General features: G+C 41.1%; 1 protein-coding gene across 2 annotated transcripts in view; it reads left to right on the top strand.

Annotated features, from left to right (window-relative positions):
* The first annotated feature begins 226 nt into the window (after positions 1-226).
* The window catches only part of LOC111141518 (NSF attachment protein beta), a 45957-nt gene continuing 20845 nt past the window's right edge, over positions 227-25338 (top strand). Inside the window, exons 1-5 of one of the 2 annotated variants that reach the window (XM_022494128.1) lie at positions 227-324; positions 16319-16398; positions 19033-19149; positions 20999-21045; positions 21202-21279. In XM_022494128.1, coding sequence (XP_022349836.1) covers positions 227-324; positions 16319-16398; positions 19033-19149; positions 20999-21045; positions 21202-21279 — 420 coding nt within the window. Of the gene's footprint in view, positions 325-16318; positions 16403-19015; positions 19150-20998; positions 21046-21201; positions 21280-25338 lie in introns of both variants that reach the window. The other variant, XM_022494127.1, reaches the window with a different exon arrangement.

The raw sequence follows: 25338 nt of genomic DNA, 5'->3' as shown, positions 1-25338 counted from the left end.
CTGGCAGTCTGCAAGCACCGATCCCCACCCCGCCCCGCTCGGCGGCCTTCTGGGAAATGTAGTTGACGCCTCACACATCTTCGCCTTCAGGACCGGACCCGGCACTACAAGTCCCGACAGGCCTTGCGCACCTCGCCGGCGCTCCCCGGCTCTGGGAGAGAAGGGCGAAGGCGCGGAAGGCGCGTCGGAGCCGGCTGAGGAGGTTGTGGCGGCGGCAGCGGGCGACATGGACAACGCGGGGAAGGAGCGTGAGGCAGTGCAGCTGATGGCGGAGGCCGAGAAGCGAGTCAAGGCCTCCCACTCCTTCCTCCGAGGGCTGTTTGGGTGAGCACCAGACTGCGAGTGCCCTGAGGGGGGTCTCCGTCGCGGGCCCCCTCCCCAGCCAGCCGCCCCCACGCGTGTCCTGTTGAATCCCCTCTCTCCCCTGAGACGCCTGTGGGTCCTCATTTCCCCTGCATCTTCCGGATAGCTCCTAAGCCTTAGGGCATTCTAGAAGCACCACCCTCCAAAAATGCCCCAGTGGCTCTCAGGACCCCCCCCACACCGTCCAGACAGCTCCTGGGTCCCCAGAGGGCCCCCACGCCCTCCACGCCCCCACCTGCCGGGTGTTATCCTTGCGTTGGTGGGGGGGTGTCCCACGGCCTCGCCTGGAGGGTGCTGTCGCCGCGGCTGCGGGACACATTTGTTCATTTCGCCACGGTTGAAGCTGCATCGCTAGGAGACCCGTGTTGGTGGGAGGCGAGCCCAGGAGAAGCCGGAGGGGCGGGTCCGGGGACCCCCCCCCCCCGCCCTGGCCCCTGACCGTTGCATCTGGACTCCTCAGTCTGGGCGGTGGGCCCCGCGGAGGAGCAGACTGGCGCGGCGCCCCCATTCCAGAGATCGTGTGCGGGTTTGTCTTGCGCCAAGTACATATTTGATCAACGTTCGTTGGAGAACGAGTACGTTTCCTCAGCGTAGTATTTTTACTTCAGCAGAGATTGATGGGTTTGCCAGGGCCTGCTGTTTGATTAAGGAGAACGCAGCTCCTAAGTAGGTGTCTTTTGGGAATCCCGTTAATTTTCTGTAATTCTCCCCTGTTCTCCTAGGGATGGTCTTCAATTCACACTTAGCAAAAAGCAGAGCTTGCACTGACAGTTCTGGGCGGTTAAATATGTGAATGATTCAGCTGTTTAGGATTAGGGAGGCTGAAATTTCCTGGTGGTTTTTGTTGTTGTTTTTCTCTTTGAAAGTGAAAGATCTGCCGAGCAAGAGCATATTTTTATTTTTGAGAAGGACCAGTACTTAATCGTTGCATTATTAGACAATTTCTGCACTAAATTCAGTTTGGAATCTGCTTGTTTTACCACCAGGATTCTTTTGATTATAATGGAACACTACCATCGGGGATACATCCCCAGGAAATGCTTAGATGCAGGTTTCATGCAGAGCACTGTAGTAGGATGCAAAGATGCGTAAAGGTGAGGGTTCCTATCCTCAGGAACCTCTCAAAGGGCATTTATCCTAGCTGGTTTCTAAATTTCTCATAGGATTTGTAGTTCCAAACATAGCAATTAATCACAAGTTCCCCCCTTTAAAAGTTACCCGGATATACGGTGATACTTAAGGAACACTGTTCCCCCTTTAAAAGTTACCCCGATATATGCTGTTACTTAAGGAGCACTGCCTAGTACTTGATGCTAACACCAAACAATAGCTCCTTTCTGTGATTCACAAAACATATAAAATATATCCATATAAAATTTAATGTCCTAGCACCTCCTGCCTAGAGGTGATCTTAATGTCACAGAAGATTTCAAGTCAGAATGTATTTCCCTGGAAGAGAATCTATAATTGGCGGAGGAAAATATTACAACACTTGATACTGGTCTCAGGGGAACCCTCCTTTTTGTGAAGAGGTGTCGTGTTTATTGTTTTTATGAAATTGGGCCAAGTCTTGAGCCAGTAATCCTAAAAGGATTTTTTAAAAGGCTTTTGTGTATAAACAAGCGTCTGTTTTCTCCTTGATTGTTGATCACCTCTTTCATTGACAGAAGGTATAGGAAGACTTTAACCTTCGCTCTTTACAGTCAGTTTGCACAAAAGTAACTTCATCCTAGGCCTGGATATGGCAGGCCAGTTGATTGTCTTAGCTTTTGAATGGGGGGTGTGGCGGGGTGGGCAATGTACTTAGCCTCTCTGTGCATTAGTTTTGTCTGTTATAAAAAGGGGTAATAATAGTATAACTTATAGTGAGGGTTGAGTGAGTTTATGCTTGTAAAACATTTAGAACCATTGGAGATGGTGATTATGAAATATTAATTAGCATATTCATCAAAATTGTCAGCCACTACTTACCAAGGAAGCAAAGAGCCAGACAGATTAAGTGACTGCCAGAATTTCAGAGCCAAAGACCTTTAGGACTAGGTCTTTGGTCTTTTTATTAAAGATTTGAAAGAGCTTTGTACCATGTAAGTTTATTTATCCTATGGGGAACTGTGTTATTTTCAATGAGTGTTGGCTCCAGGAAAGTTTAGGGAAGAAGAGTACTCAGGGTTCTATGAGTTTTAATGGTATATAATTACTTGAAGCCGAAAACCAGGCCTAGTTTCTCTGTCAGTAACAGTAGGAAGACCGATTCTGTATCAGTTTTAGATGTTTAGAATCTTCCAATATATTTGACATCATTTGTACCTCTCCTCATCCTTCTAGGCTGGAGCACATGTTAGTCTACCTTGCCACCCTTCCTTTGATGTAGAAATTTCCCATCTACTTGTTATCCTTTCTTGAAACCACAGTGTAATCCATCTCCCTGTGTCAGACTCCTGAATTAACTGAACGTACATAACTGATGTGTATCATGAGTATCATCCAAGCCCAGTGTAGTTAACAGCTGACCAGTTAGTGCTTTAAAGGGGGCAGATGATGCTGTTCTGAAGACATGGCAGCCATGAGAAGGTGCTCAGGATATTGTAGCGTACTTTGTATGGACTCATTCTCATAATCCAGACTGCAGATTAAAATGTATTAGGAGCTTATTTTCTTCACCCCCTGTTTATCCACCACCCACACAGGTTTTATGGCAATACTGTATTCTCTGTACTATTCTTTTTCTCTTTGTTGCTTTCCGTAAGGTAAGATGAAAATACACATTGTATATTCCTGAAGAAAGGTCAATCATGTATTCTGTGTAAAAGGCATAACAAGACCCATTCTTGTCTCCAAGATGTTGGCGAGCCACTGAGGGATGCAGCCATCACAAAATACCTATTATGCGTGTTCTGCTTTTCTCCTTGACTGCCAGTTAGACAGTGGTGTGTTTTTATAGCTGTAGTATTGAATTAAAATTTACTATTTCTGAAGAGCTTAGCACAGTATAGCAAAACTACCACCGAAAGAGCAGTGTTTTCATTTCATTCCCAAGGATGAGCTATGGAATTTTGTAGTTAATTTCCAATTCAATTATAGAATCTTAATGAACTGCCAGTAAGATCTTAAACTGGCCTGAGTGTGACATAAAGTAGTTTTGAATTGCTAAGGTCTCTCTTACTGTCTTTTCCTTGTTAATAGGAGGCCACATTGGGGATAGCCTGCACAGTGCACATCACAGAGAATGTCTGCTTACGAATGACAATTGGAAGATGTTCTGCATGGCTAATGCTGTCTTTCACTTTGGGATGTTGCCCAGCCATAAAGCTTGTAAAGAGCCATGAGTTTGGCAGTGTCAAATTTAATGAAAGACCCTATTGGGTTATCCTGATGCAATTATGAGTCTGTAATTTCTTAGCTATTTTTGAAAATTGGGAATATTTCGGGGAGCCTGGGTGGCTCCCTGGGTTAAGCCTCTGCCTTTGGCTCAGGTCATGATCTCAGGGTCCTGGGATCCAGCCCCGCATCTGGCTCTCTGCTCAGCAGGGTGCCTGTCCCACCCCCCCCCCCCCCCCCCCCCCCCTCCCCCCTTTCTGCTTTTGATCTCTCTGTTAAAAAAAAAAAAAAAAAATTTAAAAAAAAAAAGAGTAAAGAAAATTGGGAATACTTCTTAAATATTGTAGGCCATTAATTATGAGTATTCTTCATGCAGCTTTATTTCTACAAAGACTGTTTTTAAGTTTTGCCAAAATGTGGTAAGGACATAGGATAGCATTTGTAAAGCATTAGGGGCACCTGGATGGCTCAGTCGGTTAAGCAACCAACTCTTGGTTTTGGCTCAGGTCATGATCTCAGGGTGGTGGGATTGAGCCGAGTCAGGCTCCTTGCTGAGTGTGGAACCTGCTTGAGATTTTCTTCTTCCCTCTCCCACTGTCCCTCCCCACCACTCCTCTTTTTAAAAAAAAAGGGGGGGGTTTGGGTTTTTTTTGGTTTTGTTTTCTAGTTTTAGTGCCAAGTTATAGTTTGTGTATCAAATGATAAAATGTTTCTAGATTGGCCTTATTCTGTTTGCATTTGCAGTGTTCACCATCTGTTCTCTCATTGTTGTGAGCTCTGTGAGGTACACTTGTTTAGAAGAGGTAGGGAGGACCCATGGTGGTGTGTAGCTCCAGAATGTAAGCTCCTGGGGAGTCTGTCCTCTGTCATTGCTGTCACCCCACACCTCACTTGACATGTGTCATGCAGTAGGCACTTGGTGGATATTGGTGGAGAGAATGTGTGAATCCTCCTACCATGCTGATTTTTTTTCTTTTGCTTTTGTTTAGTTTTCAAGAGCAAAGGCAACAAAGTGAAGGGGAGTTCATGTCACTTCCTTCTATGTTTTACTTAAATATGTGTTTATTATCAATGTAGCAGCTTCTACATGTGTGAGAAAAATGCGAGGACTATGGAAAAGTTCCAGTTAAAAAGTGAAGTATTCCCTGAGTCTCCTCTCTTCTAAAGAAGAATGATACTCCCAAGAAGTAATGATTTTTAATTTCCTTTTAATTTCTCTGATGGTTACCATTGTAATTCTAAATAATTTTGGAATACTTCTACTTCCTGATTTACTAATTTTAGACAGTATCTATTGACTCTGCTAAAAATGATGAATAGTTGCATGGCCTTGTATTTTCTCTTTTACCTCTTGATTTTACTTAGTTAACTGTCAATCTCTGAATATTAACGTTTAAATATGAATAACATATTTAAATTGTAATTCTAGTTTTATTTTAAAAAAAATTTTTTTAAAATTTTTAAAATTTTTTTAAATTTTAATTTTACAATTTAATTTTCTTAATTAAATTGTAATTCTACTTTTCATTTTTTTCCCAATGGTTCCCTATTTCTGTGAGTTACATTGTGGCCATGAGTAGGTTGTCCAAACTGGGATATTTTCGAGACGCCAGGAAGTTGGGTGTAAGCCAAGGGTGTCTGTCCATCCAGCCAGGACACAGGATCATCCAAGTTCTAGGAGACTTTGCAATCTGTTCTTATGCTTCACTTTGTGTTCATTTGATTAGAAGGTAAGATCAGTAAAGCTTTTGTACCTTTAAAGCATTTTCAGTGACTAACACTTAGGGTTCATCTCTTTAATCTTAAGCCTTTTTGGAATAGCTTTATTTTAGTTGTATCTCTCCTATTGAGCACACAGTTGGCTTTTGTTTTATGAGCAAATCTAAAAACCTTCAGTCCATTTACATTGTATGACTGGTATATAATTGGTTTTTAAATCTGTCATCCTGCTTTGTTATATTTATTATGTCTTTGTATTGATTATGTATGATGCTTTTATTTTCTTTCTTCAGGTGATCTCTTTTTTTTTAAGATTTTATTTATTTATTTATTTGACAGAGAGAGAGAGAGAGAGAGGAAATGCTAGAATTAGAATTTCAGAATGCTAACCATTTCTGTATTTAAATGGACTTATTATAAGTAACAGTAATTTAATTATAATTGAAATAACTGACAGATCATTACTTTCTTGGCTTAAAGTACATATTCATGATAAGGAAGTCTCTGTCAACTTCTGTTTTAATGAGTGTTTTCATTAAAGATTGAAGAGTTATATTTTTAAAAATGTTTTATTTATTTGAGACAGAGGGAGAGAGAGAGCATGAGGGGTGGGGAGGGGCAGAGGGTGAGGGAGAAGCAGACTCCCTGCTGAGCAAAGAGCCAGACTTGGGGCTTGATCCAAGGATTCTGAGATCATTACCTGAGCTGAAAGCAGACTCTTAACCAATTGAGCCACCCAGGTGTCCCAAGCTTATATTTTGAAGGCCTCTTTAGTATCTGTGGAGACAAACATGATTTTTCTCCTTAGTTACTAATATGTTAATGGATGGATGTCCTCATATTAAACTGCTCTGGCATTCCTTGAATAACCCCTCTGGATTATGATATAATTTATATTTTTTAATGTGCTATTCGATTCTGTTTTTTATTCTTTTCTTTTGAATTATTTTCTTTATGGTTCTTTTGTGCATAGTCCATCAGGTTGAAGTATCAATGTTACAGGTGCCTCAAAAATAATGTAGAGATTTTCCTTTTAACCTCATGCTATGGTTTTGAAGGTTTAAGTGAACCCTCAAATGGATTTTTTTGAACGTTCTTTAGTTCAGTAGTTTCTTCCCTCTGTCACTTCTGTGTTTTTGCATTTACCCTTCTTTCTTGATTCTTTTTATCTTTTTCCTCCAAACAACTAATATTTTTGACTTATGGGTTTTATTACTTTCCTGTTTTCTGCTTTTACCTCGATTGCTTTCTTCCATTTTTCCCTCTGGCTTTTTTGGGGTGAATGGAAGATGGTTTTTTTTTTTTCCCCACTATTTTCATTATTGTATTTATATGGATCCGAATATTCATGGATGAATTTTCCTTTAAAACTGTATTAATGTTTTAAATTGTATCCCCCCCCCCATCATGATATATAGTTTTTTTTATTGTAATTTGTTTCCTCTTTAGCCCAAGGGTTTATGGGTTTTGTTCGAGGTGGAGGTGCTTTGATTTCTAGTTTTCTTTCATTATAATCAGAGAACTTACTAAGGTTTTCTTTGCCCCTGATATATGATTGGTATTTATGAATGGCCCTTGCACACTTGCAAAGAAGGCAGGTGTTCTCTTATTGGAGTGTATGCCTTGATAGAGATCCCTGAGATCTAGATATTGATTATGTTGTCAGGCCTTTCACATCTGTGTTTATTTGTTGTCCACTTGACTTTCTTGGACTAAAAGGGGTATGGTCATATCTCCTTTTATAAATGCATTTCTGTCTGTCTTGCATTTCTTGTAGTTTCTGGTTTATAAAGGTGGCTACTTATATTTTGGTAAGTAGATGTTCACAATTAATATAATTTTGTTATGAATTGTATCTTCAGCGTTAGCAAGTGAATTTCTTTCTTTCTTTTGGTATTTTTGAGCCCAAATTCTGCCTTGTCTAATACTGGAGTAGCAATCCTTGCTTTCTTATTATTTGCATTTGCCTGCTTGAGGACTGTATTATGTAAGAGGATTATACATTCAGCCTGCTGCCATGTGACCTGTGCTGTCTGGCTGTGGGCAAAGTGCACTTCCTCTCCCCATTGAGTCTTCTCTGGCCCATGACTGACTTTGAGGGAGTGTGTGGAAGGGGGATGCACACTCTACTTGAGCAGAAGCTGCAGGGGTCATCCCTTGCTTCTGCCCTGGTTTTAAAAAAAAAAAGGGGAGGGGGGGAGAAAAAAAGAGTACTCCAGATAGGGCTACATGCCAGAATAGAGAGATGACACATGGAGAAAGAACAAGCACAACTGGCCTGCAGTTACAGGTAAACTGAGTGAGAGAGAAGCCTTTGAAGATTTGAGGGTTATTTGTTGTTGCAACAAATTAAACAAAAGTTGGTAGATGTATGTGGTATACTTTTGACGATCTCTTTAATCTTAAGCCTTTTCAGAATAGCTTTATTTTAGTTGTATCTCTCCTATTGAGCACGCACTTTTGTTTTATGAGCAAATCTAAAAAACCTTCAGTCCATTTACATTGTTTGTATGACTGGTATATAATTGGTTTTTAAATCTGTCATCCTGCTTTGTTATATTTGTCTTCATATTGATTATATGTATGATGCTTTTATTTTCTTTCTTCAGGTGATCTTTTTTTTTTTTTTTAAAGATTTTATTTATTTATTTGACACAGAGAGAGAGAGAGAGAGAGAGAGAGAGAAAGAGATAGCAAGGGAGAGAACATATGCAGAAAGTGGGAGAGGGAGAAGCAGGCTCCCTGCCCATCAGGAAGCCAGATGCAGGACTGGATCCCAGGACTCTGGGATCTTGACCCAAGCCGAGCCAAAGGCAGACACCCAACAACTGAGCCACCCAGGCACCCCCATGTGATCTCTTTTTTGTGCATTTTTTTGGAGAGGGGGAATTTTGTATTTTTGTTCTACTGGTAACCTTTATACTATGAATCTTTTTTAATGCCCTTAGCTCTGGTAGGCATTTAGTATTTGTTTGATGTGGAAAACACCCTTTACCTATGTGCCAGTCCCTGAGCTTGTTCTAAATTTTTCCCTCTGTCTAGCGTATGTATGTGGAAGGACAGGGTTCAGTTATTTGTACTTTATTGGAACAGATGTCTCCATTTTATTTTTCTACCCTGTCTCTACATTTTTTTCTCTTCTCTTTGATCTGTAGTAAAACATATTCAGTTCCCCCACCACCAGCCTTTTCACTGATGTTCCTTAGTCATCTCCATAGTTGGAAGCCAATATGGTATTCCTTAAGTCCTTGCTTCCATCAGTAGTACTTATTCATTGACTTGGCTGACTGTGTGATCTTTTCTTCCCTTGAGTTTCTTCAAAATTGTTGTTCCCCTGTCACCTTGTTTTGTATGTTGTCTTGCTTTGTATGTTGGTGTTGAAGTCTAAGTCAAGCTAACCTGATTTTCTTAATTTTGTAAGTGACTTTTCCTGGAAGCCTAAAGATTTTCTTGATTTATAAAATCTGATAGTCTTGAGGTGCTTAGGTGGCTCAGTGGGTTAAGCCTCTGCCTTTGGCTCAGGTCATGATCTCAGGGGTCCTGGGATAGAGCCCCACATCCGGCTCTCTGCTCAGTGGGGAGCCTGCTTCCCCCCTCCCCCCGCCTCTCTGCCTACTTGTGATCTCTCTCTCTCTCTCTCAAATAAATAAAGTTTTTAAAAAAATCTTAAAAAAAAAATCTAATAGTCTTACTAGATGTGTTTCACTGGGTCAGTTTTCCTAGTACATGACGGACCCTTTCAGTATTTAGATTCACATCTTACTTTGTTTCTATAAATTTTCTGAAATTAGAGTTTTAAATATTATTTCAATATTTTGTTTTACTCCTGTTTTCAGATACTACTTTTATCCTATCACTTTTTCTTGAATCCATTTCCTTCCCTTATTTCACTTCCATGCTCTTGACTGTTTTTATTTTTCTCCTCAGTGTTAATAGACTTTGTTCTCCCCATAGGTATGTTCTAGATAAGACTTTACTTCTGAGATGACTTGGTCTTTTTCTTTCTTTCCTTCTAGAATTTGAAATAGGAGTTCATGGTCTTATTTTTTTGTGTGCATGTAGGGAAGGAAGAACTTCACCTTTGTTCTCTACTCTCCTAGGTTCTCCAGACAGACTAACAAGAAAAAGTAGTTTATTGAACACAGGTAGCAATGAGTAACTCAGAGGGGTAATTAGAACTGGGCTTATAGTGCCTTAATAAAGAACAAAGTATTTGTAGAAAAGTGTCAGGACAAAAGATTTTAGTCTTCTAAGCATGGCAAACTGGAAAACAAAGGAGTAAAGTTTGTGCAGGCTCATTTCTGTGTGAACTTTCCATCTGTTTCATGACCATAAAACTTTCCCAAGAGAGGGGATTATGGCAGTCCTCATTTCTTAGAAATTTCTGCGTTTAGTCAGATGGGGAAGCTCTGAGAAGGTGTCTTTCTGGATCTGCTATTCTCATTTTCCTCCAGCTCAAAATAATCTTTATGCCAAAGTGGTGTATTTTGGGGTGGCCTATTCTGGTCCCCTGCATGCTCTTGCATTCTGAGTTTTAAGTTTCTGACCTGTGATGTAGTTTCATATCTATAAATGTTTGTTTAATAATCTTTAAATTATATGGAATTGTTTATGTCTGCTTTGTGGTAGTTTGGGGGAACATTTTTGTCAGTTGCAAAGGTTTTATTCTTACTTCTTACATAGTAGCTTTGTATGGATGCTGCTTGCCTTCTTCTGCTTAGAATGTCTTGGATTTTCTTGGGATCATAATAGCATGTGTTTCTGTAATGGGAGATGAAGGGTTTGGGTGCTTTCACAGGTTTCTTAGTTTAAATCCTCTCTTCCATAGATACCATTAAGGACATTTTTTTTTTTTTATGAAAAGTGTTAGGGAGGGGTGCTAGGGGTTGGTGTGACTCTTGGTATTGTGATACTCCTTTGTTTCACAGGACTCTTAGTTTATTTCTATCACTGGTTTTCTTTCCCTTCACTACCAGACTTCCATGGAGCTGCCTCTGCCTCTCCCAGAAGCCAGTTCTTCTGGAGACCACCACCTCTAGCCAAGTTTTCCTTGCATTTCCCTAGTTCTGGTGCTCCAGTGGCTGTGATGTTGTGATGTAATAAGAAATGTATATTTATTCTTCATCCTTGGTTCCTGGCACAGAACTTGTAAAGCGCTTGTGGGATCCTCAGTGGTAAGAGTGAGAGAAGGATCTTCTGTACCATAATAAACCCCTTTGAACATTACTAAAGTTTTTGCTAATGAGGTGACTGTTGTTGGTTTCAGAATGAGGGCTGGTCCTCAGAGGAGCCAACCATATGATTAGAGGGTTGGAACTTTCAGCCCCACCCCCAAACCTTCCCAGGAGAGAAGAAGAGTTGGGGATTGAATTAATCACCAGTGGTCAGTGATTTAATCAGTCATGCCTTTGTAGTGAAGAATCTTCCCAGAACCCTAAATGGTGGGTTCAGAGAGCTTCTGGGGTGGTGAACATATGGAGGTATTGGGAGGTGGTGCCCCTGGAGAGGGTGTGGATGCTCCTTGTACTCCTTCCAATATACTTTGCCCTGTGCATCTCTTCCATTAGCTGTTTTTGAGTTACATCATTTGTGATCTTAAGAAAATGTTTTCCTGAGTTCTGTGAGTTCTTGAAAATTAATCATATTTGAGGAGGGGGTTGTGGGAACTCCTCATTTTTAGCCAAGTTAGAGATGTGAGTACCTTGAGGACCCACTACTTGAGAATGTTGTCTGAAGTAGGGGCAGTCTTGTGGGACTGGCCCCTTATCATGTTGGGTTCGCATTGACTCTGGGTAGTGTCACAGTTGAATCAAATTGTAAGACACCTAGTTGGTGCCTGCAGAGAACTGGAGCATTAGATGTGGAAAACCCACATGTTTGGTGTCAGAAGTGTTGTGAATAGGGAAATAGCATTTCTGTTAATGGTGGAGATATTTTAAACAGAGTTTGAATTTTTCTCTTCTTTCTGGATACTTTTTGTGTTTGCTTTTTAGTTTGGGTGATAAATGGGAAAACTTCAAAAAAAAATGTAATGTGGGTAGTTTCTTCCACCCAGATCCTGAATGGTCAGCATTGTTATTGAGACCTGTGTGCCAGGTCCTGTTCTGGTCTCTGTCCCCAGGGTCAGCCTAAGGGCTAAAGTAATGTTGCTCACTAATAGTGAAAGTAAGGAGCTGTCCTAGTTGGTGGGGTTTTCCCCCACGGGTCCCAGGCACTCGGAAAAGTTATCCCTTTTTGCAGTCCTCTGATGTAGTTTGACATCCATTCAGGATACTTCGATTATGATAGAGTTGAATTTGTCTCTAGTTCTGCTTTCACATTGAAACAGCACTGTCAGTGTCATTTTTTATATTTCTTCTCTGCTACTCTGTGATTTTAGAAGCAACTTTACTTTTCCCTCAGTAGTTGCCTCCTTTTCTTTTGGGTACATCTCATGATGTGTGTGCTCATAGTCCCCATGATGCTACTTTAAAGTCCCCCTCTTCCCACCCACAGTCCTAGAAGAGCATGTACTATGATTGCCAGTGTTTTGTAGTGCTCCAAAAATAGTTCCTATACAGGATGAGGAAAAATCAAGACTTTAGATTATTTGAGGATTAATTAGTTTTTAAAAAATCAATGACTGATCTGTGTTTAGATGTTATGGAGTTCTTTGAAATAATGGGCTGTAGTTTCCTAGGCTGGATTCTCCTCCCTGTGCCCCCCAGCATCTGAATCGGAACAGACAGGGTGGGATTTTGAAAAGAGGGAGGTACTTTTGCAGGCTGGGCTCAAGGCACAGCTCTGTGGTTCACTGGCTCCTGGTGGGACATGTTGGGGCTCTCACCATGTTTCTTCAGTGGGACATGGGAGGTGGGATGGGCACTCAGATCTTTTCTAAGCCCTGAAGTTAAATCTTTTTTCCTCAGTATTCTGATCTCTTCATGGATGAGAACATTTTTTTTTTTTTTCTTAGTGTTTTCTGACACTGATCTCAGTGAATGTCTCCCGAATAAGCAATGTCAAGAAGGGAAGGGAGTCTGCCTTGCCCCGGAATTGAGAGTTGGTGGAGTCAACTGAGGCTGCATGGGTGGGGTAGTGATGGTGGTGGTAGAGGTGATGTTGCTGGAGGTTATGGTGTTGGAGGTGATGTTGGTGGCAGTGGTGATGGTGATGGAGGTGATGGTGGTGGCAGTGGTGGTTCTTAGGGCTGGCCAGTTTCCTTTTGTAGTGCAGAAGGAGTTTTCTTCAAGTTCATAGTAGCATAATCTCCCCAAATAGTTAAGTGTGGCTCAGTTTGGCTTCTCTTAATGTCAGTTCAGTGCCCTGTACTTATATTTATATTATATCACTTTATAATGTAGATTCCCTCTTAGAACTTACTTCTCTTTTCAAGGATCTTATACCTCACTTATGGAGGCTTTGAATAACAACCATTTGAATTATTTGAACATAAGTTCGGAGTATTTGTCCTTAAAATTCAGAAACATTAACTTTCACATGAATAGAACACAGTAGGCATTTGGAATGATTTCAGAAGTACATTTCTTCATAAATTGTTAAACTTATGTTTTGTTTATGACAAGTGAGTTTTTCTAGTGCTTATAAAATGAGTATACTTCTCGTGATTCTGTTTTAGGAGAGGTGAGGAGAGGTGAGTGTCTTTAGTTTTTATAAAAATGTATTTATTATTTTTATAATGATCACTGAACGTGACATCAGGTTCAGCTCCACCACTGACCTTGACTGGATGACCTTGGGTGAGCCATTGACCTCCAGATACAGTTTTGTTTTTTCTTTTTTTAGTTTTATTTATTTATTTGAGAGAGAGCATAAGCAGAATGAGAAGGAGAAGCAGGTTCCCCACTAAGCAGGGAGCCTGACGAGGGGCTTAATCCTAAGACCGGGGCTCAATCCCAAGAACCCCAGATCATGACCTGAGCCAGGCACCCGCAGATAGAATTTTCTCTTCTGTCAAATGGATTTAGCATCTTTCACTGTGGTTGTAATAATGATGGAAATGACATAACATGTGGAAATACCCAGCATAAAACCTAGCATAATGTAGGTGTTCTATTATTCCTAGCTGAATCTGTCTCCAAAAATAATAGGGTAAAGCACATTTTAATTAAGCTAGTTTTATTTGGAAACCTTTAATAAGAATGATTGAACTATAATTACAGTGTAAGATTCCTGGTACACTTTAGAAAAATAAGACAAGAAAGTGGTAAGCCTTTGTTAGCTCCAGGGAATTATGGGCAGCTAAGATCAAAAACTTAGAGGAATTTTCCATTGGGGTAATTAGCTAATTTTTTTGTTGTTGTTGTTTTAATATATAAGGGTGTGATTGAAAGAAAGCTTTGCTAATTCTGACAATATATTTTTGGTGTGGCTTGTCGCCATCCTGTCATTCACTGTGTGACATAGCCCCCAAAGGTTTTTTTTTTTTTTTCTTTTTTTGTGTGTGGGGTGAGGAAGAGAGTGGTACAACTTTATATATAATAAATACTATATAATTCATCCATTTAAAGTGTCCAGTTCAATAGTTTTTACCATAGTCACAAAGCTGTGCATCCATCATAATCCAATTTTAGAACATTCTCATCGCCACCAAAAGAAATTCTACTCTCCTTGCCCTTGCCCATTTTTCTCCCAAACTCTAGGCAACCACTAATCTGTTTTTTGTCTCTATAGATTTGCTTACTCTGAAATGATATCTTATAATATGCTCATGGCTTCTTTCATTTAACATAATGCTTTCAAGGCTTATCCGTATTAGAGCTTTAGAGTACTTCATTTCTTTTTATTGTCCAATATTCCATTGTGTGCATATACCACATTTTTTTATCTTCTCATCAGTTGATGGACATTTAGGTTGTTCCCACTTTTTGGCAGTTATGAATAATGCTACGGTGAATGTTTGTATACAAGTTTTTGTATGGGCATAGTCTTTTCATTTCTCTCGGGTGTGTACCACTGGGTCATGTAGTAACTCTACATTTAACCTTTTGAGCAACTGGGGCGCCTGGGTGGCTCAGTGGGTTTAAGACTCTGCTTTCGGCTCAGGGCATGATCCCAGCGTCCTGGGCTCAGGGCATGATCCCAGCGTCCTGGGACCGAGCCCTGTGTCGGGCTCTCTGCTCAGCAGGGAGCCTGCTTTCCTTCCTCTCTCTCTGCCTGCCTCTCTGCCTACTTGTGATCTCTGTCAAATAAATTTAAAAAAAGAAAAAAAAAACATCCTCGGAAGTATGATTTGAGCAACTAACTAAATGTGGCTGCAGCATTTTACATTTGTACCAATAGTATAGGAGGCTTCCAATTTCTTTACATCCTCCCTAACCTTTGTTATTATCTGTCTTTTGATTCTGGCCATCCTCACAGGTGTGAAATGGGATCTCATTTGTGGTTTTGATTTGCATTTCCCTGATGACTAATGATGTTGAATAACTTTTCATGTGCTTATTGGCTGTTTGTGTATCTTCTTTGAGGAAATGTCTCATCAGATCCTTTGCCTATTTTTTTAATTATTAAGTCATTTCTTTTTTTATTGAGTTGTAAGAGTTCATTACACATTCCAGATATAAATCCCTTAGCAGACAGGCATGTCCCTTATTTGTACAAATATGTCCAAAAGTCTTTATGCCTTTAGTACCTGCATGTAATTATATTAATCATCTAGATTGAGTATGGACTCTGGGTTAAGCCCTGCAGCGGCCACTATATATGGATTATTTCCGTTGATCTTTATAATCACCCACAAGTAGAGATTCTGTTATCTGCTGTTTACACATGCAAAAACTTGAGGCCCAGAGAAGTTAAAGAATTAGCTTGGGTAAGACAATTAGTAGTTACCGCCTAAGGTGTGAGTCACACTGGAGTCAGTGTACTGCACAAGAGGCGTACTGACACAGAATTGTCTATGTTCCTCTGCTAGAGCTCAGACCCTCTTTGAGTTTCTGACATATGCATATGTGCTCACTATTGTTCATATTGTGCCCACCCTCCAAGGGTCAGCCTTGATCTCCCCTTTCTCTTAGTCCTTGTGTCCTTAAACCACTCTGAATTCCTCACTGCATATGGTGTTCTGTCTTCATTCTTTGGTTATTTATGTTTATAGTGTAGATAGACAAGGTAGAGAAACATCATTTATAAAAGGGTCTTAGTTTAGCTTAGGAAGAACGAAGGCTGAATTAGAAAACTGTGGTAGAAGTTACAGAGGATTGTTTTTGCTTTTGTGTAAGAGGACATGTCTGACAGCTAAAGCTGTCCCTCAGCGGAATCAACTGTCTAGTGGAGAACTTTCCATAACAGTATGTATTCAAGCAGCAGTAGAGTTTCCTTCTCTCAGGATGTTATAAAATGCATTTCCACATGGGGTGATGGGCTGGACACTGAGGCCCTTCCATGATGGAGAAGAGCTTGTCTCCTGCCAGAGGTGATAATGTTGCAGTCAAAAAGCACAGCTTCAGGTTTTTGTTTTTGTTTTTGTTTTTGTTTTTAAAGTCTGGATAAACATAGTGCTAAACTCTTAAAAAGCAGGGTAAAAAAATCTCTTTAATCTTCAAATTTTAATCTTATGCAAATATTGTACTTCTTATTTCTCCAATTGACCTAAAACTTCAATTTCTATACATGGAAAACTCTGATTAAAAACTCTGGCTCTGAGATGAGCCAGATCTGTATTTGAGTCTCAGTTCTGTGGCATCCTTGCTGTGTGACCTTGGGGTATTTACTTTACTTTTGTATGCCTCAGTTTCCTCATTTAGAAAACAGGAATAATAAGTGTGTACCCTTCGAGCGAGCAGCTAACATTCTTTACTTGTCTGGCGCATAGTAAATTCTCATTAAATGCTTATTATTTGAGGGTGGGAGAGTTAGAGATGTGGAATGTGGATGGTTGCTGGAGGAGAACTTAACCTCGTTTTTAAATTTTTCTCAGAGGAAACACAAAAATAGAAGAGGCTTGTGAAATGTATACCAGAGCTGCAAATATGTTCAAGATGGCTAAAAATTGGAGTGGTATGTATAAAGTTTTTGGTTTTTTTTTTTGCTTTTCAGGCAGATAACTTTAAAATCATCTTGAAGGAAGAAATAACTGTCTGCATTCCTCCTGTTGGCTGAGACAGGTGTGCTTGCTGGAATAACTGGTGTGGCCACCGTGGCCTGGAAGAAAAGAACCTTGATCTAAGTGAACAAAGCCTGTTTTTTTTTTTGTTTGTTTTTTTACCTAAACATTGGTTGAGAATTTCTTACTGTGGGAGGAGCTCTGTGATAGCTGATTGAGGTTACATTGAGAAATGTGACAGTGAGAGTGTTATTTCTGTAAACTCCAACAGATTTATTGTTACTTTTTAACATAATGCTTTCTGTCCAGTGAAATTACACGTAACAAAATCAATTCCAAAATAGTGGAATTATTTTATTGGTCTGAGAAAAGATGACTCTTTCTAATAGTGATTTGAGAAACAAACTTGTCCCCTTCTATAAAAAAGGGGCTTGTTATGTCTCTGTGATAGGGTCTTTCTGTAATGAAAATAGAACCAGCCTTCAGCTAGAACAGGGACTGGGTCTCTAGTCCTGGCTTGCACCTGCTACATGATCTAAAGTAGGGATGTTGCCCTCTACACAAATCTTTTCTCCATTTGCTTTTTTCCCCTAGCTTTATTGAGATATAATGGACTATAATATTGTATAAGCTTAGGGTATATACTGGGTTGATTTACCCATTAAGGCTGACACTTTAAAAGCATTTCAGTGAAGAAATTGCTGTAGAAATATAAGAATCTGAATGAAAGGTCCTTTCTGAATAAAATTCACTTATCGATTCAGTTTTAGGTTAAAAGGATATGTTATGTTTTCAAAATGTACTTACACCTGAATTATAACATATTGAAAACTGTAGAGGAGAAAATAGCATTGTCTCACCATTTGCATCTTTTGTATCATATAAAGGTATGGTCTAAGGAATGATTTTCATGTACTGATGAGATTGGCCAATGTTTGTATAACAGGAGCCAATCTGTTGGAAGCACTTTACTTGGGAGGCCCAAGCTATTACTGTACTCTCCTGAGGCAGAGCCCATCACAGCTGCCATTCAGTTAGCTGCTGCCACATGTGCTTGCCTACTCCCCTGGCAGCCCCTCCTGTGGGACCGCCCACCCCATGATTCACCAGTTTAAGGGTTAAAGCATGGTGGGCAAGGGTTCCCCAGCCCCACTCCAATTGGGGCCACTTCCTCTCTGATTGCTCAGACTGATGTCCGAGATTTTCAACACTGCCTGAGCACTCTTTCTCTGGCCAGAGCCAGAGTTGAGTCTGGGCAGGCTGGATTGGGAGTCCGTACTGATTTTCTTTTCCCTCAGGTGGAAAAGAGTCACTCCTCTGGAAGAGGAGTCAGAATAAGGGATGATAGCCAAAGCTTTGTGGAATTGAATGCTTTATTTCTTAATACCAGCAATGGGTTTTTTTGGTGTCTGTCACGATTTTCTGTACTTTTCTGAATCTTTTTGAAATGACTATTTTTTTTAAGTACCAAAAGGTCTTATGAAGTTTGTCATCATGTTTTTCCTAGTGGAGGGATCTCTTTCCCATCTATTCCTATAAGTGCTGACTTCCCTATTCCAGACATCACTGAGCTGTGACCCCACAGGCCTTGTGCTTCCCAGTCTGTGGTGGTGCTCTCTGAGCCAAGAACTTCATGACACTGGGGGCTCATCCTTGTCCAGGTTCCTCGTGCCGGCATTAAGGCATTAAAGCCTTCCAGAATTGTCCCCATAGCATTTTCAGCCTTCACCTCCCCTGTCCGCTGTGTTCATCCCTCCTGCAGGTAGTGTGGGCTTATCAGTGGCCTCTGTTCTGAGCTTTTTCTTGCCTTCAGGCATTTGTTCCTTGTTCATGTGACTCCTGTGACTAGGCATTCCTTCCCTCATTCTTTTCTGCCACTCCAGAATCTACAGTCCCTGATCAAAACCTTTTCTGAAAAAATTCTGTGCATAAACCTTTCACATTATGTCTTGTCCCAGCAGAAACCTGGACCACACCTAACCAAACCCATCCATCATCCCACAAGGAATGTGCAAGTTTTCACACTAACTGGGAGAAAAAAACATGTTAAACCTCATATGAAGTTCAGTCAGGTTTTGTTATAACTTAAGAAACTTTGAGTTTTGAAATTGTGGGCCTGATTTTCACTCTTTGAGATACTTACTTTGTCCGAGAAGGTTCCATTAGCGCTTTCTTCAACAATGACAGCCAAGTCCATTGGACATTGTGAGAAAAAAGATGAGCAAATAAGTATCCCTGACCTCAGTGTTTTACCTTTCTTTAAACACCTGTAGCCTGAAGCCCTGGTCAGTGTTTAGTATATGCTGGAGTTGAATGGGACTGGCTCTGGTATTAAATGGAGACCTGTTGCCCAGGTGCCACTTGGAGGTTTCCTGGGGCTGAGAGATACTTTTGTCACTGTTCAACTTGGTTCTGGTTTCTTTACACATATCTGAGTTGCACTTGACCACATTTACATGTGCTTTTGACTGAAATGCTGTTTTTCAGTGACAAGGAACTTTTCCAGGAGTAGGTCCAGTACTTAAGAGCACAGACCACCCTGGGAACACCTGTTCCTCTGATTAATTGTAGTGACTTGTCTTCTTCAGCTGCAGGAAATGCATTTTGTCAGGCAGCCAAGCTCCATATGCAGCTTCAGAGCAAGCATGATTCTGCCACCAGCTTTGTGGATGCTGGCAATGCTTACAAGAAGGCAGACCCTCAAGGTAAGATGCACCTCCATCTCTACGACTAGAACCATACGGTCAATGTCAGGGACCTTTCTCACAGGGTATGCTGCTCAACCTTGGAGTCGTGGGAAAAATAAATTTTTGTGCTTTGGGATGATAGACATTTTAGTAATTTTAGGGATTTTTCCATAATCATTTTGAGGTTTTATGAGGAGAAATTATGTTCAATTTGTCCTGGCTATTTAGTTGACAGCATTGTTTTCTTAAATGCAATTGAACTTTATGAATATATTATTACTCAGTAAAGAAAAGGAATGGTCCCTCACTCCTAAATACCTGGTGCATTTTAAGATCCAGTTAATGGGAGATTATAATATCTGATAGGTTAAAAACAACTTATTCACCCAATATTCATCTGACTTTTTGAGGAATGTTTTTCAAAGTACTGGTTTTGAAGAAAGAATGAACTTGTGTATTTAAAGTGGCAAAATTTTGCAAATATTATTTCTTTTCTAGTTAAGAGTATACACTTAGTGATTAAAAGTACTAATTTCTTCCTTTAGCACATGCACTAGTAGCTGTGGAGTCTCATTTTTCCCTTTTAGCAGTGCATTTTAACACAGAAATCCCAACTTTTATTATGAATATATAATTGAGAATGAAGCTGCTTCCAGGGCTTTTGTATAAAGATTAATCACATTCTATTTCCACATGTTAAAAACTGGACATGGCCTAAATGAACAGCACGGATAGAATGGTAAAATTATAATGCATCAGTATTTTAGAATATGATGCAGGCATTACTAAAGTCCCTGAATTCAGAGCTTCTTCAATGAGCTGATCCATATCTACATGGTAACCAAAGAACCACATGAGAATTGAGATCTCAAATTTATGAAGAAATGTGTGCACATAGAAATGCATCCAGAAAACACTGGAAGGAAAAGTGGATCAAAATACTAGCAGTGGGTTTGAGTGGCATCGTGGGTAGGTTATTTTTCTGTATTTTTAAAGATATAATAAACCACATTTCTTAATATAGCTTGGGAGGAAGTTGCTTTTAATTTTGTTAATCTGTGTACCTTTCTAATGCTTCAGTCAGGCCTTTTCTCTTTGCTACCTCCTTTAAAGCAAAAGCAATAAATTTGGAGCTGTCACCCATATGTCAGCCTTATAAAGACCACCATTTTGTGACAGGAAATTTGTTGGCTCAGTGTTTCAGAAAATTAATAGAATTTATTAGCAGTATCACTAGATTTTTTTTTCTTCTTTTTGGCATATATTGGTACACCAAAAGTTAGCATCTTTTAATGTTGTATGAAATGTTGACTTCGAGTTGTTTGAACAGGTATTTCGAAGTGCTTTTGATTTTGGCTGCATGAAGAATCAAATCTATTGAAATGATCTTCCTTATGAAGGACTGTCTTCTAGAATTCATATATACATATATATATATATATATGAATTCTAGAAGACAGATATATATATATTATATATATATATTATATATATATATATGATGTCATTTGAAGAATGTTTTTACATTTATGTTTTAGCAACTAGAGCTGATCAGTGTTGATGACAGCCCACATGGTTTTGTCTGCTTTTTAATGTAGTCTTGGCCCTGGCTGGGGTCTTCACTGTCAAGTTGAGAGTACTGAGCCAGTCCCAGGCCAGCTGCAGTTACACCTGCTGGGAACTGACCATACTGAGGGGTCTGGACTTGTGTGTGGTTTCTACTTGCTTTTTACTAACTCACCTGCCCACCGTCCACAGCAAATGCAACCTCTTTAACATTCTAGTAAGAGCCAGGAAGATAGGCTCCCCAGAACCCTCTTTGACTGAATGGATTTTTCATTGTTTTTCTTAAATGCCTTCGCTTCAGAGGCTATCAACTGCTTAAATGCAGCCATCGACATTTACACAGACATGGTAAGACACTGCCTTGCTTGAGCGGCTATGGGGTGGAATCCTGGAGATGGCTTACAGTTGTACTTTTGTCATTGTTTTTAGCTTCCCAAAGGGATTGACATTCAAAATGGCAAAAGCAGAATGTGACTCTGTATTTTTGTTTTTTTTTTTCCCCAGGGAAGGTTTACAATTGCAGCCAAGCACCATATCACCATTGCGGAGATCTACGAGACTGAACTGGTAGACATTGAGAAGGTAAGCCAGGGCACAGTTCCTCCACAGCTGGGTACGAGGCAGGTGGATGACATGACTCGGGGAGCCCTCTCCCTTCCAGTAGAGTTAAGTGGTACAGCGCCATTGAGATGGCTTCATATGGAGGGTGAGGGGCCTGACAGACTGAAGACTAGATGGGCCTCTTTTGGGGTGAGCGCGTGGCCTCTGAGAGCTGGGTAAGGTTTACCAGGCCTTCCTGATATCTCTGCTCTGGGTGACTCATGTCTGGATGGTGGTGTTAGCAGAAGTCTTTCTCTTGGTCACCAAGGCCTCTGTGGCCCTGTGAAGGAAGCTTCAGGACTGCAGGCATCTTCACACCTTTATATTCAGGCCCTGACCTGGAGGAGGAAGGGAGCTGAATGCCAGCTTGGCCACACCTGGTCTGGTTTGCTGAGCTCTGGTTTATAGTAGCAAAAGAAGAGAGGCAGGAGAAAATGCTCACTGAGCACCACTGTTTCCCAGGCTCTGTTCCTGCTGGCATGCTGTGGATTTAACTGCTTTCCAGCTTTACAACACAGAGGTCCCTTTATGGGTGTAGGAGTTCAGACTTGGAAGGACTGCACTGCCTGGAACCACTTAGGTTGGAACCAGCGGAGCTGAGGCAAAGCTGGCCCCAGCCCTTCCTCCTGTTTCATACTGTCTTCTCAGTCAGGAGATGGCTGGCAGGGCTCAAGGTACCTCGGCAAGAGAAAGACATTTGTCAGACTCCAGAGGCTGCCACAATTCTGGAGAGAGATGTTTTTGTAACACTGTCCTAAGTACTGTAGAAGGAAGACAGGAGGTGTGAGTGAGAAGGACAAACAGTAGTGGAGTCCATTGGTTGTTCCTGCCAGGCTGATGAGCACCAGGCATGCTCTTAGGAGTACAGTTGTGTCCTATCTGAATAGTCAGAGCACTCCTTGAGCTGCTCTGGCATCAGACAGGCGTCCCTCTTCCTCTCTTTTGTCTCATGGTTTCTCTCAACCTCTGGCACACGTGCCTAATGGTGCCTCCTCTTCTCCCCACCCTCTAGTGTGGAGCACCGGGGGTTGACTCCTTGTCTTCCCTCACTCCACATTGCTCCCTTGGTACTCTCTGTGCACTCAGCATCATAGCTTTACAGATCATCTGTATGCCAGTGGCTCACAAGTCCATCTGCAGTCCGCACTTCTCTCTACACCTCAGATTCTACCCTTCTGTCTGTGACCATCACCTCCAACCCAGTATGTCTGAGTCAGAATTCTGATACCCCACCATGATGTTCCCCTCCGAACCATAGGCATCCCTGCCTTCTCCTTTTCTCTACATCCAGCCTATAGGCGATTTCTCTGATGGTGTCCTCCATGCTCCCACATCTGGGCACCTTTCACTACCTTGTTGTTAGCTTTCCCTGGATCTCTGCAAGGAGCCTCCAAATTGGCCTCCCTTCTTTTCCAGCTGGAGTTCTGAGTCCTGGGCATAGGGTCCTCATCACCCCTTCTTTTGGATTCACCCTCATCTGTTTCTGTGCATTTTCTTAGGGAAAGGGGGCTTTATACTGACAAATAGCATGTTGACCAAAATTCCAGGGGACCATCAAGAGGGTAGGTGTAATATGGTAGCAAGTTAGCAAGATGGACACTGTTGCCAGCATAAGAAATTTCCTCCTGATACGAAATGGTAATCTCGTATATATTACACTGGTTTTGATACTGTCAGTAATAGTGACCCTCTATTCCCAGTGTAAGGATTGCCAGAGCAATCCTTGTCAAAAGTACATCAGATTGTGTCTCTACTGCTTACAACCTGATGTTGCCTCCTCTTCACCCAGAGGAATAGCCTTGGAGATGGACTCTGAGGCCCCACTGATCTGCCTCTTCATCCCTTTGCCTCTCTGAACTTTCCTCTTGCTCTGCCTCACCGTTCTCCCCCATGCTATATCATGCTGTGGCCACCATGGCCTCTTTGCTGATCTTCACACATGCCAGATGAGCTCCTATCTCAGGACCTTTGTACTGCTGTTTCCTCTGTGGGGCTTTTCCACAGATGCCTACATGGCTAACTCCCACTTGTCCTTCAAATTTTTGCTCATTTGTTACCTTTTCCATGAGACTTATCATGACCACCTAGTTGAAATTGGAACCCCGGCCTGTCACAAATACATACCCAGACACCTCCCCCACCTTAGCTTTTTCTTTTTTTGCAGCACACTTATTGCCTTACATCATATGCTACAAATGCTTGCTCATCATTCCTGTTATTCATCATCTTTCCCTACACTAGAGTGGGTGCCTGTATCTGCACAGAGCTTTGCCTCTGGTTTACTGATGTATCTCAAGAACCCAGAACTCTGATAAATAAGCAGATAATGTACCCATCTCTGCCATAGCAGCATACTTACCAAAGCACATAGAATCTTGGTGGGGGAGTTGTCTCTTACTGCTAAAGTCGGATTGGTATTGTTAACCTTTGCCCCCTGACTTCATGCTAAGCACTACTTTGTAGCTGTGCAGCACAAAATTCACTGACTTATACACAGAATTCATGATTTGGCCATTTTTTGTCATAATATGCCATGGTTTTCTAAGAATACTTTGCTTGTGACTAAATCAGGGCCACTGAGTGTGTTGCATGTGCCCCTTTTCATTGGGGAAGCTATCTGTAGACTCTGGAGAGGGTGAGGAGACCCAAACCTGAACCCTTCTTTGCTCCCTGGTGCAGAATTGAAAATGAACAGAAAGGAGATGTGTCTGGTGTGGCTGGGATATTTTTTTTGGTCAGGGTGTCTTGAAGGGCTCAATATCTTTATTGAGGTTGAATCATTTTGCGGGGACAGCAGTCATGCAGAGTGTCTTTCTAGCAGAGGTTGCATTGTCGACTCCTTGCCCAGCATGGTCAGGAAGGAACTCTGAGTCAGGTGCCCACAGCACTGTACTGCCTCTGCTGCCAGGGCATGTTTTCGGGCAACCACTTCATACATGGGTCTCCATAAAATTCAGAGTGGATAAAATGATCTATAGCATACTCTTGTTTTCCTTCTTTTTAAAAAATTTTTGATTTGTCGGGGCGCCTGGGTGGCTCAGTGGGTTAAGCCTCTGCCTTCGGCTCAGGTCACGATCTCAGGGTCCTGGGATCGAGCCCCACATCGGGCTCTCTGCTCAGCAGGGAGCCTGCTTCCCTTCCCCTCTCTCTATCTGCCTCTCTGCCTACTTGTGATCTCTGTCTGTCAAATAAATAAATAAAAATTTAAAAAAAATTTTTTTTTTGATTTGTCATGGCAGCTTCTAATGCCCGGATGGTTTTCCTGCCATTCTACGAGTTGGCCAGCAGGTGGCATCTCCCTTCGCTGATGTGGTATGCCCTTTTAAAAGCAATTTAAGAGTATTACTCAGCACACGCAGGGTTTACCTTGTGGTGTTCCCTGATATTTGGGCTCCTGTGTTTATTTTATTTTATTTTTTTTTAAGATTTTACTTATTTGACAGATATTGAGAGAGAGCAAGCACAAGCAGGGGAAGCAGCTGGCAAAGGGAGAGAGAAGTAGGCTCCCTGCATAGCAGAGACCCTCCCTCACCCCTCCCCCATCATGACCTGAACCCAAGGCAGATACTTAACTGACTGAGCCACCAGTTTAGAAACATTATTGCCTTTGCTTGGTGCTCAAAGTTTAAGTTTGAAAAATCAGTTATATTATCAGTTATATATATTGTTTGAAAAATCAGTTGTATATATAAATGGAAGGTATCTTACATTTCGTTTACTACAAATAAATTTTTTTCCCTGTTAATACAAGCTGTTATATGTTCTCTGATTTAGTTAGTGAACAACAAAGTGTGGAGTTTCAAAAACTCACATTTATTTGATTTTATGAATTAAACAATAATAAATGGGTCCTCTTTAAATGGGCTTTTTAGAAAAATTTTCTTAAGATTTAGTCATTTCTTTTAAAGAGAGACTGTGCACGTGTGTGTGTGTGTGTGTGTGTGTGAGAGAGTAGGGGGAGGAGCAAAGGGAGAGGGAGAGAGACAGAATCTTCAAGCAGATTCCTCACTGAGTGCAGAGCTTGACCCAGGGCTCAATCTT

This window comes from Enhydra lutris, unplaced genomic scaffold (genome assembly GCF_002288905.1).
Source record: "Enhydra lutris kenyoni isolate GAN:26980312 unplaced genomic scaffold, ASM228890v2 scaffoldscaffold6, whole genome shotgun sequence".
Lineage (NCBI taxonomy): Eukaryota > Metazoa > Chordata > Mammalia > Carnivora > Mustelidae > Enhydra > Enhydra lutris.
Note: the sequence above shows the minus strand (reverse complement) of the source record. Positions and strands in the feature narration are given on the sequence as shown.